Below are 13,462 nucleotides of genomic sequence, written 5' to 3'. Positions count from 1 at the left end.
AAAAATCCCCCCAAAAAAAGGAAAATAAGGGGGGATTTGGGATTTTTTTTTGGGGGGTGAGGCCTTTCCCTGGATAAAGGGGGGGGCTCCAGGCTGTGGGGGGGGCCCCGTCCGGCCTTGCTGTGAGGCGAGGCCTGGGCCCGGCCTGACAAAAGGGCGATAAAAGGAGGGGGGGGGGTGGCGATAAAAGAGGGGGGTGTCGCGATAAAAAGGGGGGAATATCGCGATATAAAGGGGGGTGTCGCGATATAAAAGGGGGTCGGCGATACCGGGGGGACACCGGGAGGAGGAGAAGCGATACGGGGGGGGGGGTTCCCGGTCCCCTCCCGAGGCCTAAAGAGGAGGAAGAAGAGGAAGAGGAGGCCCCAAGGATACAGCTTGACCACGTCGGTGTCCATCCGCCGCTTGCCCGGGCTGGGGGACGACATGGTGGCCGCCGCCCCCGGGGCTCCGGGCGGGCTGTCAGCGCCGCTGAGGAGGAGGAAGAGGAGGCAGAAGAGGCTCGCCGGGACCCAAAGGAGCTCGAAGGGTGAGAAGGGAGCGCGATCGGGGCTCTCCCTTCAAGCGGGGCCGGGGTCGCGGCCGCCGCCCCCCTCCTGTGGTGCCGCCGCCGCCGCCGCCGCCGCCGCCTCAGCCCCGCTCCGGTCGCCTCAGCCCCGAGCCTCACTCTGGCCCCCTGACGTCACCCGCAGTGACCTCACCGCCCCGCCGGGCTGCTATTGGGCGAGACGGCCCAGGGCCCGCCCGGAGCGCGGGGGGTGCTGGGAGTTGTAGTTCCAACAAGGGGGGTTGTAGTTCGCAGAGCGGGGGTGGGATGCGAAGGGCCGCGGGTTCGAGGCTGCTGTCGGGAGGAAAAGGGGGAGGTTTTGGGGTTTGGGGGAAACTGTGGTGATTCCGGGGGGGTTTACCTCAGAATTCAGCCCGTGAAAACACCGTGTTACTCCACATGCCCCCACAGAACTCCACAGGGTCTCAGGTGGCCTCAGGGAGGGCAGCAACGTCACCCTCCAGCCGCCCCAAAAATTTGTGGGGTCGTATTTAGGATCACATCAAATGGGCACAGCATCATCATGAGGCACGCCACGGGATGTCGTGCTGCTGAGGCATCTCGCCCTGCCTCGGTTTACCCAACCAGACAGGGCAGAGGAGGCACCCGGAGGTGACAGCGGGTGGCAGGAGGGTGACATTAAGGGATATTTTTCAGGATGCCGTGGCACCTCCACGCCCCAGGGCGGACATCCCGCATTCCTGACCCTGGCATCACCACAAATTCACCCAGCGTCACCTCCCCGTGCCTGCGATGAGCCGGCACTGCTGTGCACGGGGAGGCCACGCAACCGGGGAACCCCATAAAGTCCCCACCCTATATACGAGCCGGGGGTTGTTTTTTCCTCAATTTAGGGCCCCAACGTCCCCCAGCTGGTCCTCAGTCACGGGGCAGGATGTAACCTGCCGCCGAGGGGTTGGATTCACATCCTGGGTGAGTTAAACCCGGAGGAATCCAGGAGGAAAACAGCAATGGGGTCAGCGGTGAGTAAAGCTGTGGGGTTACGGGGTCCCCGTTTCCCTCGACTTTGATGCTCCTCGGTCACATCCAGGCAGAAAATCGGGGAAAAAGCATTTTTTTTCCTTTATTTCTTTAAATAAAATGGGGTGATAGGGACCATGATGGCATCCTGACCCTTTTTTTGGGGGGTTATCCTCGGGGCTGAGCTGCTGGTGGTCCTGGAGCAGCACCCACACGTCTGTAGGATCCCATGGGATCCCTGTAGGTGGGCTCACAGTGGGGTTGGGGACCCTCCGAGTCCCCCCCTGCCTAAAAACAGGGGGTTGAGGCTGGCTGGGGTGAGCAGGGATTATGGCATCACGCCCCCCACCCCACTGTGACACTGCCCCGTGCTTTGTGGGGTGGGTGAGGGAACGGAAGGGACTGGGGAACCCCCTGAGACAGAAAAAAATCTGAAATTTGTCATCCATGGGGTGAAGGACCACAGGTCCTCTTCAGGAAGGAAGAGAACCCCTTCCCTCAAACCCTAGATGTCCCCCAGAAGCCCCCCCAAAAAACTTGGGCAGGTAAACCTACAAGTTTTGGGGTTCAGGGGCCGGACACGGTGGCACTGTTGTGACTGAGGGCAGGGACCAGCCCCAAGCACGGCGGCTGCTGCCTTCCTGGGAACAGGGAAACCAGAAAATACCCCAAAAAAGATGAGATGGTGACGATTCTGTGAGATGCTTTAATAGGGGAAACGAGGCAGGGACCCCCCGGTGTGATGAGCTCCTGGCTCAGAAACATCCCGACCCCTAAAATAGGGACAAGGGAGAGCTTTTGCTCTGAAATATGGGAACACCACATCCCTGTGCCTTTTCCCCCACAAATTTGAGAGCAGCAGACCCAAAGTGAGGAGGCCCAAGGCTGCTCTGGGGGCAGCTGTGGGGTCTGAGCCCTCCCCAAAGCCCCTTCCACATCCTCGAGGATGGAGACACCAGCTCGGGGTTTCCTCCCTCACCTTTTTCTCCCTCTTTTGTGGGAAAGGAGATCACCACCCTAGCCAGAGGAATCCCCCGAGCAGCATTTACCCCGTTTTTTGGCCCCAAAGCTCCTGCCTGGGCGATTTATCACCCCGGGACAGACGACGGGGACATTATCTGCTCCCAGCAGCTTGGGCACAACACCCAGCTCTTTGGCTCGACCCCGCTGCCGGCCCGGAGCTCACTTTTCCCCACAAAAAAAGAGCCACAGAAGCCGTAAGAAAAACCATGAAATGTTTATTCCCACCTGGCATCACCTCCCCGTGCTTATGGGGGCAGATCCCAGCCGGACCCCAAATCACCCCCAGCAGGGTGACCGCGTCCCCCTCGGCCACCCCGCGCAGTCGGAGCTGTCGAAACCCTCGGGGTTGAGGGTTACAGCAGCACCTGGTGAAGGTGAGGGGGCTTCGAGGAAGGCATTTGGGGATCAGTGGGGTCCCCGGAGGCTGTTGTGGGGCTGTTTTGGCACTGGGGCAGCCCGGGGATTTCTCAGCACACGTTGGAGGCTTCCCCGGTGGTTCGGTGCCGGAGCGAGGCGCTGCCCGGTGTCCCCCCTCAACGAGGGGCTGCGTGAGGTTCCCCCGGAGGCAGCAGCAGGTTCAGGAGGGATCCACGCTCTCCCACTGGCGGAAAATGCGGAAAACCTTGGAGGATTTCACCGAGAGGCTCTGCAAGAGAAGGAAGAGAGGTCAAAGAGCCTCCAGACCGGCCCTACAGACCCAAAAAAGCAACCTGAAATACCCCCACTGGCTACCAGGACGTCAGCGAGCGTCTCTTTTTGGTGTTAGAGCCGTTTCCCAGCAGGAAAATCACGAGGGAAAAGCCCTTGGGGGGCTGCAACTTGTAGGAAGGGCTCGGGACAAAGGGTGAAGCGGGCAGGCTGCAGCTCAGCCCCGAGCAGGAGCAGCTAACGGGGTTTTTGGGGGCACCCAGCACCCGCTCGGGGCGGGCTGCAGCCTCCCCCAGGCTCAGCAAAGCCACAGCTCCACGAGGCTGGGGGTGCTGGGCCAGCGGGACGCTGCTGGGAGCTCTCCAGCAGGACACGAAGTGAAACTGGAGCTGAGGAGGGCTGGTATTTATAGCAGCCCCCCCACCAGATCCACTCATGGCACGTCAAGAGCAGATGAGACCTGGCCGGGAGGCTGCCAGAGCAGCCAGAGGGGAAACAAGCTCCGAAAACACCTCCTTGGTGCTCTCCACCCCGTCGCTGGCTCTGTTTTTTTGCCCAAAAGTGGCTCATCTGCCCCAAAATCCCACCCGAAGGCTTTCAGCCCTGGGGAAGGCAGCAGCAAACAGCGCTCGGGTGCTGAGGATCGGGGCTGGGAACCCCGCAGGCTCACCACGGGCTCGGTTTCGGGCGCTCTGTCACATTTTCTGAGGGTCAGGAGCAGGTTGAGGATCACTCGCCAGCCGGGCTCTGCTTTGGGGGGCTCCTCCGGCGCCCGGGCTGCAGAATCCTGCGGGGCCTCCGCGCCCTCCACCGCGTTGACCCAGGGGCACCAGTCGCGATGCTGCGAGCTGGGATCAAAAAAACTCTTCGAAGAAACGTCCTGGGAAGGCAGAGAAGACGGGAGAGAAGAATATCAGTGACAGGGTAGCTTAAAACAGGCGATAAAACCCTCTCCGTGCCCAAACGCCGGCTGGGAGCCATCCCGGAGCTTCGTCTCCCCCAATTTTTGCTCCCTCCCGGCCCCGTGGCACTCACCGAGCTGCTGGAAGAGCAGAGCCGAGCCCGTTTGGCCCTGCGGACGGGGCTGGAGGGCACGTCCACGTTTTCCCCCTGCCCCATGCTGCGGGTGACGGGGCGGCTGCGCGGCGCGGGGCTGGCCGCCTCCAATTCTCCTCCTCGCTCCCCGGGGCTGGGGGAATCCCAAATCCGTGGGCGAGAGACCGCCGGGGAGGGGCTCTTCTCCTGCTGCCAGAGGGGAAAGGATGAGAATTAATTACTGGGGGAACCCTCCCGGGAAGGAATCGTGCAGGAAATTTGCTGGATGCGAGCTAAGGGACGTGCTCCTGCTGGTGGTGTCCCTGCTGGTGGGTGTAGGATCGCCAGCAGGTTGGAGGGGTTTTGATTTTGGCCCTCTGCTCAGCACCGCTGAGGCTTCCCCTGGGGAACTGGGTCCAGTTCTGGGCTCCCCAGTACGAGAGGGAGGTGGACGGAGCGGGGAGAGCTCGGTAAAGGATAATCAAAATGCTGAAAGGGGTTTAAATATCTCTGATATGGGGAAAAGTTGAAAGCTGGAGCTCAGGAGGTTCCCTCTGAACACCACGAAGCATTTCTGGGCTGGGAGGGTGCCGGAGCCCTGCCTCAAGCACCCAAAGGTTTTGGTGTCCCCTCCTCAGGGATCTTCTTGGACGTGGGGCTGGGCACCAGCTCGGGGTGGCACCAGAAGGACCCCAAATGTCCCTTCCACCCCCAACCATTCTGTGGTTCTGTGATTCCTCGAGCCACCAGCACAGCCTGAAAGGGCCAGGGAGGCGCTGCCCAGCTCAAATCAGACATCAAAACCCCTGGTGGAGCCCCTTTTAGGGTAGCAGGCACCCAAACTACCTCACCCTCAAGCCCTGCGAGCCCCCAGCAACCCCAAAACCCGAGCCTGCTGGCCCTACCTGCTCGGAGCCTGGAGGAAAAACGTCTTGGCTCCGCGTCAGCATCCTGCGCGGGGACGTGGGCACGGGCGGGCAGCGCTCGGAGGCTCCCGAATCCATCTCCAAGCCCCCAGGATCGAGCTGGTGGAAGCCCCACAAGCCCACCTTCCTCATGCAGCGCGAGCAGGTGATGACCGAGAGGAGCGAGGAGCCGGACACGGCGCTGCGGGGACGGAGCCGAGGCACGGGGGGATGGTGAGGGCGAGCCCGGGACCTTCCCAAAAATCGCAGCTTCCATAAAGGACGCGGGTTTTGGGAAGGGTCACGGGTTCACAGCCTCAGCTGAGGGGCGGATGGTTATGGGTTTTGCAGCCCAGTGTGCTGAGAAGGACGTGGAACCCCCCCGAATATCCCTGATTTAAATTCTCCTTCACATTTCGGCTTGCCACGGCCCAGCAGCACGCTCGGCTTATCCGCCCAGTGCCCGAAAACGTCGCTGCCCCCAGCCCCAACAGCTTTCAGCGTGGAAATCGGCACCGAACTCAAAGCAATGGTGTCTCTTCAGACCCTTCCCCACCCCAGGAAGAGATCTTTTGAAAGATCTTTTCGCCCTGGGGGCAGCCAAGCTACTCACCCGCAGGTCCAGCCGCACAGCGCCAGGACGCAGGCGGACACGTGCAGGGGCAGAGCCTCCGAGGAGAGCTTCACCGGCGCCTTCTCACCCTCTGCCTTGAGCTCCAGCTCCTCCCGGAGCAGCTGGAGGAGCGAGGCGATCTTCTCCTCCGTCAGGGACTGGGGAAGGGAAGAGAGAGGCAGCAGAACGGGTGGTCAGAGGCAGCGCTCACCTTCCTGTGAGTCCAGCGGTGTTTTGGGGTTGGATTTGCCCCCTGCAGCTCCTTTTTTTTGTTATTGAAGTGCTGTCCTCAGGACTCCTGGCCTGGCAATAATGCTTAAATATCAAAAGGAGCACGGGAAAACCCCCGGCGTGGCAGGTGAGGGACTCTCTGGTTAGAAAAGTGAGTCGGGAAAAGAGCGAGAGCCCCAAATCTGGCAAGTTAGCCCGGCAAAATACCCACAAACCACACAAGGCGTGGAGAAAGGTCCCAATTCACCGCCCCGAGGGGCACGAGCCAGCATGCTCAGCCCTTAAATTCCCTGCTTAGCACACAAAAGCCACCCAGAGCCATGGCTCTCTCCTTCCCTGTGCCCGTTTGCCTCGACCCTTGTTGCCTGCAGGGGTCCAAGCACCGTTTGCTTCCCCGCATGCAGAGCAGATCTCAGCTCTGCCACCAGGAGGCTGTGCCTTTGATGCCAAGCAGGGATTGTGAAAATATCGGTGTTTGGGGCAAGCCAAGAGCACTTTTGGGGCTGTTGGTGTGATGCAGAGAGAGAAAAGAGCCCTCAAAGGCTACGCTTCAGCTCCTGCCCCCCTGCTCCTCCCTTCTGCAGGGTTGAGCTCTCGTCTCCAGACTCTCGTAGGATCCTCAGAGCCCCTGGAGGTAATAAATGGGGTGGGAGCCGCCAGGGAACAGTCCCAAAGAGGGCTGTGGGACCCGAAATGACTTTTGGACCTTGCCAGGACAGGCCTGGAGCAGGACCTCAGCACTGCAGCCCCCTGACACCAGTAACACGATGGCACGAGCCGGCTGCAACCGTGTTGGGCAAGGGTTTGCATGGCAGAAACCGCCCCAAACCCGCAAGAAACCCCCCCAAACCTGCAAGAACCCCCCCCAAAGTGGCAGAAACCCTCCCAAACCCCCTTTAAGATGCTTCCACAAAGGCCAGGGGAAAATCACCCCGCGGGGAGCACCCGTGGAGAAAGCCAAGGCGACGCCAGACCCTTAATACGCACGATCCAGGTCCTCACCTGGAGCTGTTTCAGTCAGGCCGTGCCCAGCTCACCTCGTTACGGGGCCCTGGAACACCCCAAAACCAGGGCAGAGAGGAACTCACCATGGTTTTCATGTCCTCGGCTCGGAGGGAGGGCAGCTGCAGCTCCAGCTGGCACAGGCTCTGGAAGCGCTCCAGGAAATCCTGGAGAAGGGCTCGGGGCTCGTCCACCAGCAGCAGGGCGAAGCGGGCTGGAGGAGGGAAAAAAAAAAGGTGGTTTTGGGTGAGACATCTGCTCCTCGCCCCTCGTTAGCCTGCAGGGAGAGAGAAAACGAGGCCAGGAAAGGTCTGAGGATGTTTTTTTTTAAAGAAAAGCTGGGCAGCCTCTTGTTCCTTCACAGGGTCCCGTCCTGGTGCTTTGAAGCACGGAAATGTTTTGGTTCAGACCTCCAAGATGAGCAGGAAGATAAAACCTACGAGCCTCCGAGCATCCAAAATCACCCCACAGATACAAGAGGAGAAGAGAACAGAAGAGACACAAGCCACAGATACGAGAGGAGAAGGGAAAAGTGATGGAAAGGAGATCCCGGAGCCGTGCTGGGCTCTGAGAGACCGACCTGGGCAGGGGTTGTCTGGCCAGAAGCAGAACTTCTCGTGCGCGGTGCTCAAGGATTTCTTCAGCTCGGAGCAGCGCTCCTTGTCTGCAAGGCAAAACCCACTGCTACTCCTCGGGGAAGGGGAGGGGAAGAACCAACAGCGAGCAGGGGTGAGGGGAGCTGCACCCGAGCCAGCCCCCAGCCTGGGGGGGTTCCTCTCCCTGATTTTACCTCGACCTCGGTTGCTGCAAGACCCCAGCTGCAGGAGCCGAATCGCAGCCCTGCCTGAAAACGCAGCTCCCCTCTCCCTAAAAATCCACCATTTCTTTTCATTTGGCCACACGCTGTGAGTTTGGGAACCAAAAGTTAGGAGTTTCAGAACCGAAACGCTCCTTTTAACGCTTCCTCTCCTCCTCCTCCTCTGCCCCCTGCTCATTCCAGGTCCTCCTAAAGCGGCGTGATTTCTAAGCGGGGCAGCGGGGCCAAGGTTTATTGAACAAAGATAGCCTGAGCAAACAGCGGGCACCGGCCCCATAAAGGCAAAAAAATTGAGGAGAGGAGATGAAACTCGTTGATGGCGGGCAAAAAAAAACCCTTTCCAGATATCTGGGATAGACCCAGGTGAAGGAAAATAAGGGTTTGGGCAGGATTTGGGTGGGATTTGGGTGGAATTTGGGTGGGATTAGGTCTCGGGAGCCAGCAGAGCCCCCAGGCACCAAGTCCTGCTCCTGTCCTGCAAGTGCTGAGCACGTCGCAGAGGTCGGTGTTTCCCTGGCACCCTCAGCCCTGCGCTTTTATCGCTCTCTCCCCGTGTGCCACAGCACCAGTGTGAGGAACCTGAGGCCAACAGGAGGAGTTTTAGTGCTGGAAATCCAACCTGGTGTTAATAGGGCAGCGGGAGGGCTTTCTGAATTGATTTACACGAGCCGAGCGCCTGCACGGACTGGCAGCACCAGCAGCCCCCTGCCCTTCTTAATTAAGAAAAGTTTCAAGTCTTTTTAGTCGAGTCAAAGTGTTTTTAGTTGAGTCAAAGTCTTTTTAGTCAAGAAAAACCAGCCGAGGAGCAGCCCAAGGAGCCTGGAAACCCACCTCTAACAGCAGCAGCAGGGAGTTTTACCACTTTCTCACAAACTAAAGGAACTTTTTTAGCTTTCCACTTCATTTTCAGGGCCAGGAGGTGCCCGGCGCCACCCAGCCAAGCCCACAGGAGCCGTTTGGGCAGCCAGCGAGGTGCAGGATCCCAAAACCTGGCTGTAGGAACGCTGCCCCTGCCCTCAGCCCCCTCCCTGGGATAACTCACACTTGGCGAAGTCGAAGGCGAGCTGCAGGCTGGCGCAGAGGAAGGCCTGGCAGCTGGAGCACTTCAGCATGTCGCACTCCACGTTGGCCCAGCCGTACCTGGCGCACACCAGCGGCGACAGCTCGTGGGGCTTGCCCGCCCACTTCAGCGGGTGCCGGAGTTAAGGACAAAACTCCAAAAAGTCCCCAATAATCCCTGTAAATCTCCAATTTTAGACGCCTCATTCCTCGTGGAGAAAACCCCAAAATTCCCTGTAGATCTCCCCACCTTTAGACGCCTCATTCCTCATGGACAAAACTCCAAAAATCCTTGTAAATCTCCACCTTCAGACGACTCAATCCTCACGGACAAAACCCCAAAATTCCCTGGTTAATCTCCACCTTCAGACACCTCATCCCTCACGGACAAAACCCCCAAAATCCCTGTAAATTTCCACCTTTATACACCTCATTCTTCACAGTCAAAACCCCCAAAATCCCTGTAGATCTCCACCTTTAGACGCCTCGTTCCTCATGGACAAAACTCCAAAAATCCTTGTAAATCTCCACCTTCAGACAACTCAATCCTCACAGATAAAACCCCAAAAATCCCTGTAGATCTCCATCTTCAGACACCTCGTTCCTCACAGACAAAACCCCCAAATTCCCTGGCTAATCTCCACCTTTTGACACCTCGTTCCTATTGACAAGACCCCACAAATCCCTGTAAATCTCCACCTTTAGACGCCTCATTCCTCACAGACAAGACCCCAAAAATCCATGGTTAATCTCCACCTTCAGATGCCTCGTTCCTCACGGACAAAACCCCAAAATTCCCTGGTAAATCTCCACCTTTTGACACCTCATTCCTCACAGACAAAACCCCCAAAATCCCTGGTTAATCTCCACTTTCAGATGCCAGATTCCTCACGGACAAAACCCGAAAATTCTTGGTTAATCTCCACCTCTAGACACCTGGTTCCTCACAGACAAGACCCCAAAATTCCCTGTAGATCTCCACCTTCAGACGCCTCATTCCTCGCAGACAGAACCCCAAAAAATCCCTGGTTAATCTCCACTTTCAGATGCCAGATTCCTCACAGACAAAACCCCAAAATTCCCTGGTTAATCATCACCTTTTGACTCCTCATTCCTCACAGACAAGACCCCAAAATTCCCTGGTTAATCTCCACCTTTAGGTGCCTGGTTCCTCACGGACAAAACCCCAAAAATCCCTGGTTAATCTCCACCTTTAGACACCTGGTTCCTCATGGACAAAACCCAAAAATCCTTGGCTAATCTCCATCTTTAGACGCCTTGTTCCTCACAGACAAAACTCCCCGAAATCCCTGTAAATCTCCACCTTTACACATCTCATTCCTCACAGACAACCCCCCCAAAATCCCTGGTTAATCTCCATCTTCAAATGCCTCGTTCCTCACAGACAAGACCCAAAAAATCCCTGTAAATCTTCACCTTTAGATGCCTCATTCCTCACGGACAAGACCCCAAAAATCCCTGTAAACCTCCACCTTCAGACACCTGGTTCCTCACAGACAAAACCCCCAAAATCCCTGTAAATCTCCACCTTTAAACTCCTCAATTCCTCACGAACAAAACCCCAAAATTCCCTGGTTAATCTCCACCTTTAGATGCCTCATTCCTCATGGACAAAACCCCCAAAATCCCTGGCTAATCCCCACTTTCAGATGCCTGGTTCCTCATGGATAAAACCCCCAAAATCCTTGTAAATCTCTACCTTCAGACACCTGGTTCCTCACAGACAAAACCCCCAAAATCCCTGTAAATCTCCACCTTTAAACTCCTTAATTCCTCACAGACAGAACCCCAAAAATCCCTGTAGATCTCCCCACCTTCAGGCACCTCATTCCTCACAGACAAAACCCCAAAATTCCCTTGTTCATCTCCACCCTTACCCACCTCATCCCTCACAGACAAAAACCCCCAAATCCCCGCAGATCTCCACCTTCAGCCGCCTGGTTCCTCACCCGATGGCTCATCCCCTACAAAACCAACCCCAGAAAAGCCGCGGGGAGCCTTTGGGGTCGGCAGAAGGATATGGTGAAGGTTTGCACCCTGCTGAAGTAGGCCTCTTTGCTCGTCGACTCCGAGGGGGGGGCATCGGGCTGCGGAGACCCGTTAGCGGCTTGCGGCCCGGCCGCCGCGTCCTTCCTGAAGGGGAAAGGGAGCAAAACGTCCTCACCCCCCCCAAAAAAAAACCTTCTGTCACCTCATCCTCGCCACTGGCCCTTTTTCAGAAGCCCCCGAGCTCCCCCAGTAAGGGTTGAGCCTCTCGGAGCCCCCCCCAGTGCCTCCCAGTAAGGTTGAGCCTCTTAGAGCCTTCCCAGTGCCTCCCAGTAAGGGCTGAGTATCTTGGAGCCCCCCCAGTAAGACCTAAATCAGTGCCCCCCAGTAAGAGCTGAGCCTCTTGGAGCCCCCCCCAGTGCCTCCCAGTAAGGGTTGAGCCTCTTGGAGCCTTCCCAGTGTCTCCCAGTAAGACCTGAGTCTCTTGGAGGCCCCCAGTAAGACCTAAATTGGTGCCCCCCAGTAAGGGCCGAGCCTCTCGGAGTCCTCCCAGTGCCTCCCAGTAAGGTTGAGCCTCTTGGAGCCTTCCCAGTGCCTCCCAGTAAGGGCTGAGTATCTTGGAGTCCCCCCAGTAAGACCTAAGTCAGTGCCCCCCAGTAAGAGCTGAGCCTCTCGGAGCCCCCCCCAGTGCCTCCCAGTAAGGGCTGAGCCTCTTGGAGCCCTCCCAGTGCCCACCAGTAAGACCCGAGTCTCTTGGAGGCCCCCAGTAAGACCTAAATTGGTGCCCCCCAGTAAGGGCCGAGCCTCTCGGAGTCCTCCCAGTGCCTCCCAGTAAGGGCCAAGCCTCTCGGAGCCCTCCCAGTAAGGGCTGAGCCTCTCAGAGCCCCCCCCAGTGCCTCCCAGTAAGACCCAAGTTTCTTGAAGCCCCCCCAGTAAGACTTAAATTGGTGCCCCCCAGTAAAGGCTGAGCCTCTCGGAGCCCTCCCAGTGCCTCCCAGTAAGGGTTGGGCCTCTTGGAACCCCCCAGTGCCTCCCAGTAAGGGCTGAGTATCTTGGAGCCCCCCCAGTAAGACCTAAATCAGTGCCCCCCAGTAAGAGCTGAGCCTCTTGGAGCCCCCCCCCAGTGCCTCCCAGTAAGGGTTGAGCCTCTTGGAGCCTTCCCAGTGTCTCCCAGTAAGACCCGAGTCTCTTGGAGCCCCCCCAGTAAGACCTAAATCAGTGCCCCCCAGTAAAGGCTGAGCCTCTCGGAGCCCCCCCAGTAAGGACTGAGCCTCTTGGAGCCCCCCCCAGTGCCTCCCAGTAAGGGCTGAGCCTCTCGGAGCCTCCCCAGTGCCCACCAGTAAGACCAGAGTCTCTTGGAGCCCCCCAGTAAGACCTAAATTGGTGCCCCCCAGTAAGAGCTGAGCCTCTCAGAGCCCCCCCAGTGCCCACCAGTAAGACCTAAATTGGTGCCCCAGCACTTCCCAGTGCCTCCCAGTTCCCCTCCCCATGCCTCCCAGAGCCCCGTGCTCCCAGCACACCCCGTGTTACCACCCCCAAATCCCCCCCAGCACCCCCAACCCCTCCTCAGCACCCCCCTACCACCCCCCAACCCTCCTCATCACCCCCAAACCCTCCCTCAGTCCCCCCCAGCCCCCCCAATCCATCCCTCAGCACCCCCCAACCCCCCTCACCACCCCCTAAGCCCCCCCACAGCACCCCCCAAACCCCCTCTCATCGCCCCCAAACGCCCCCCATCACCCCCAAACCCCCCTCAGTGCCCCCTAAATCCCCTCTCAGCACCCCCCAAGCCCCCCCATTACCCCCAAACCCCCTCTCATCACCCCCAAACGCCCCCCATCCCCCCTCAAAACCCCCCTCAGCACCCCATAACCCCCCCAGCGCCCCCCAAACCCCCTCTCATCACCCCCCAAACGCCCCCATTGCCCCTCAGCACCCCCTAAACCCCCCATAGTGCTCCCCAAACCTCCCCATCACCCCCCAAACCCCCTCTCAGCACCCCCCAACCCCCCCATCACCCACAAAACCCCTTTCATCAACCCCCAAACCCCTCCCATCGCCCCCCAAACCCCCCTCAGCACCCCCAAACGCCCCCCATCCCCCCTCAAAACCCCCCTAAACCCCCCTCAGCACCCCCCAAACACCCCCAACGCCCCTCTACCCCCCTCAGCGCCCCCTAAACCCCCCATAGTGCCCCCCAAACACCCCCATCACCCCCCAAACCCCCTCTCATCACCCCCAAACGCCCCCCACCCCCCCAAAACCCCCCACAGCACCCCCTAAACCCCCCTCATCCCCCCCAAACCCCCTCCCATCCCCCCCCCTCACCTCCATCCCCCCCCAACCCGGGCCCAACGCCCCCCTCCCACCCCCCCCATCCCCCTCACCTCCCCTCTAGGCCTCTCCCCACCCCCCCCACGCCCCCACCCGTCGGTGCCGTCCCCCTCCGGGGCGATGCCGCCGTCGATCAGGTCCCGAATCTGCTGCGGGGTGACCCCGGGCGGCCTCCCCCGGGCCCCCGCCGGGCTGGGCGCCGCCATCTTGGTCCCTTCCGTTCCCAAAAAGGGGCCGGGCGGGAAACCGCTCCCCCCCCC

At 59.1% G+C, this 13,462-nt stretch overlaps 2 protein-coding genes across 3 annotated transcripts in view; both read right to left on the bottom strand.

Annotated features, from left to right (window-relative positions):
- UBE2H (ubiquitin conjugating enzyme E2 H) overlaps positions 1–647 on the bottom strand; it is a 44,849-nt gene extending 44,202 nt beyond the window's left edge. The window contains exon 1 of the mRNA XM_084504663.1: positions 376–647. Coding sequence (XP_084360789.1) covers positions 376–428 — 53 coding nt within the window. The 5' untranslated portion in view covers positions 429–647. The remainder of the gene's footprint in view (positions 1–375) is intronic.
- A 2,099-nt stretch (positions 648–2,746) lies between these two features.
- On the bottom strand, positions 2,747–13,445 carry ZC3HC1 (zinc finger C3HC-type containing 1). 2 transcript variants are annotated; one of them, XM_084535997.1, is made up of 10 exons: positions 13,296–13,445; positions 10,905–11,015; positions 8,845–8,996; positions 7,566–7,649; positions 7,072–7,199; positions 5,753–5,910; positions 5,140–5,341; positions 4,235–4,444; positions 3,870–4,079; positions 2,747–3,197 (listed from the first exon to the last, which is right to left on the bottom strand). In XM_084535997.1, exons 1-10 carry the CDS (start codon positions 13,406–13,408, stop codon positions 3,129–3,131), a joined length of 1,437 nt encoding a protein of 478 aa, XP_084392123.1. In that variant the 5' UTR covers positions 13,409–13,445; the 3' UTR covers positions 2,747–3,128. The 2 variants fall into 2 exon arrangements, with proteins under 2 accessions (XP_084392123.1, XP_084392124.1); XM_084535998.1 differs by having other exon boundaries at positions 4,235–4,441.
- Between the last annotated feature and the right edge of the window lie 17 nt (positions 13,446–13,462).

Source organism: Aythya ferina, assembly GCF_964211825.1.
Source record: "Aythya ferina genome assembly, chromosome: 1".
NCBI lineage: Eukaryota > Metazoa > Chordata > Aves > Anseriformes > Anatidae > Aythya > Aythya ferina.
The sequence above is the reverse complement of the archived record's forward strand: the minus strand, read 5'-3'. Positions and strand labels throughout refer to the sequence as shown.

Excerpts from the sequence above, each read along its gene's own strand:
- ZC3HC1 (XM_084535997.1), bottom strand. The coding sequence starts at position 13,408 with ATGGCGGCGCCCAGCCCGGCGGGGGCCCGGGGGAGGCCGCCCGGGGTC. Across the intron at positions 8,997-10,904 it reads AGCAGGGTGCAAACCTTCAC|CCCGCTGAAGTGGGCGGGCA; the intron begins CATATCCTTCTG and ends TTAACTCCGGCA. Across the intron at positions 5,911-7,071 it reads CCGAGGACATGAAAACCATG|TCCCTGACGGAGGAGAAGAT; the intron begins GTGAGTTCCTCT and ends TCCCTTCCCCAG.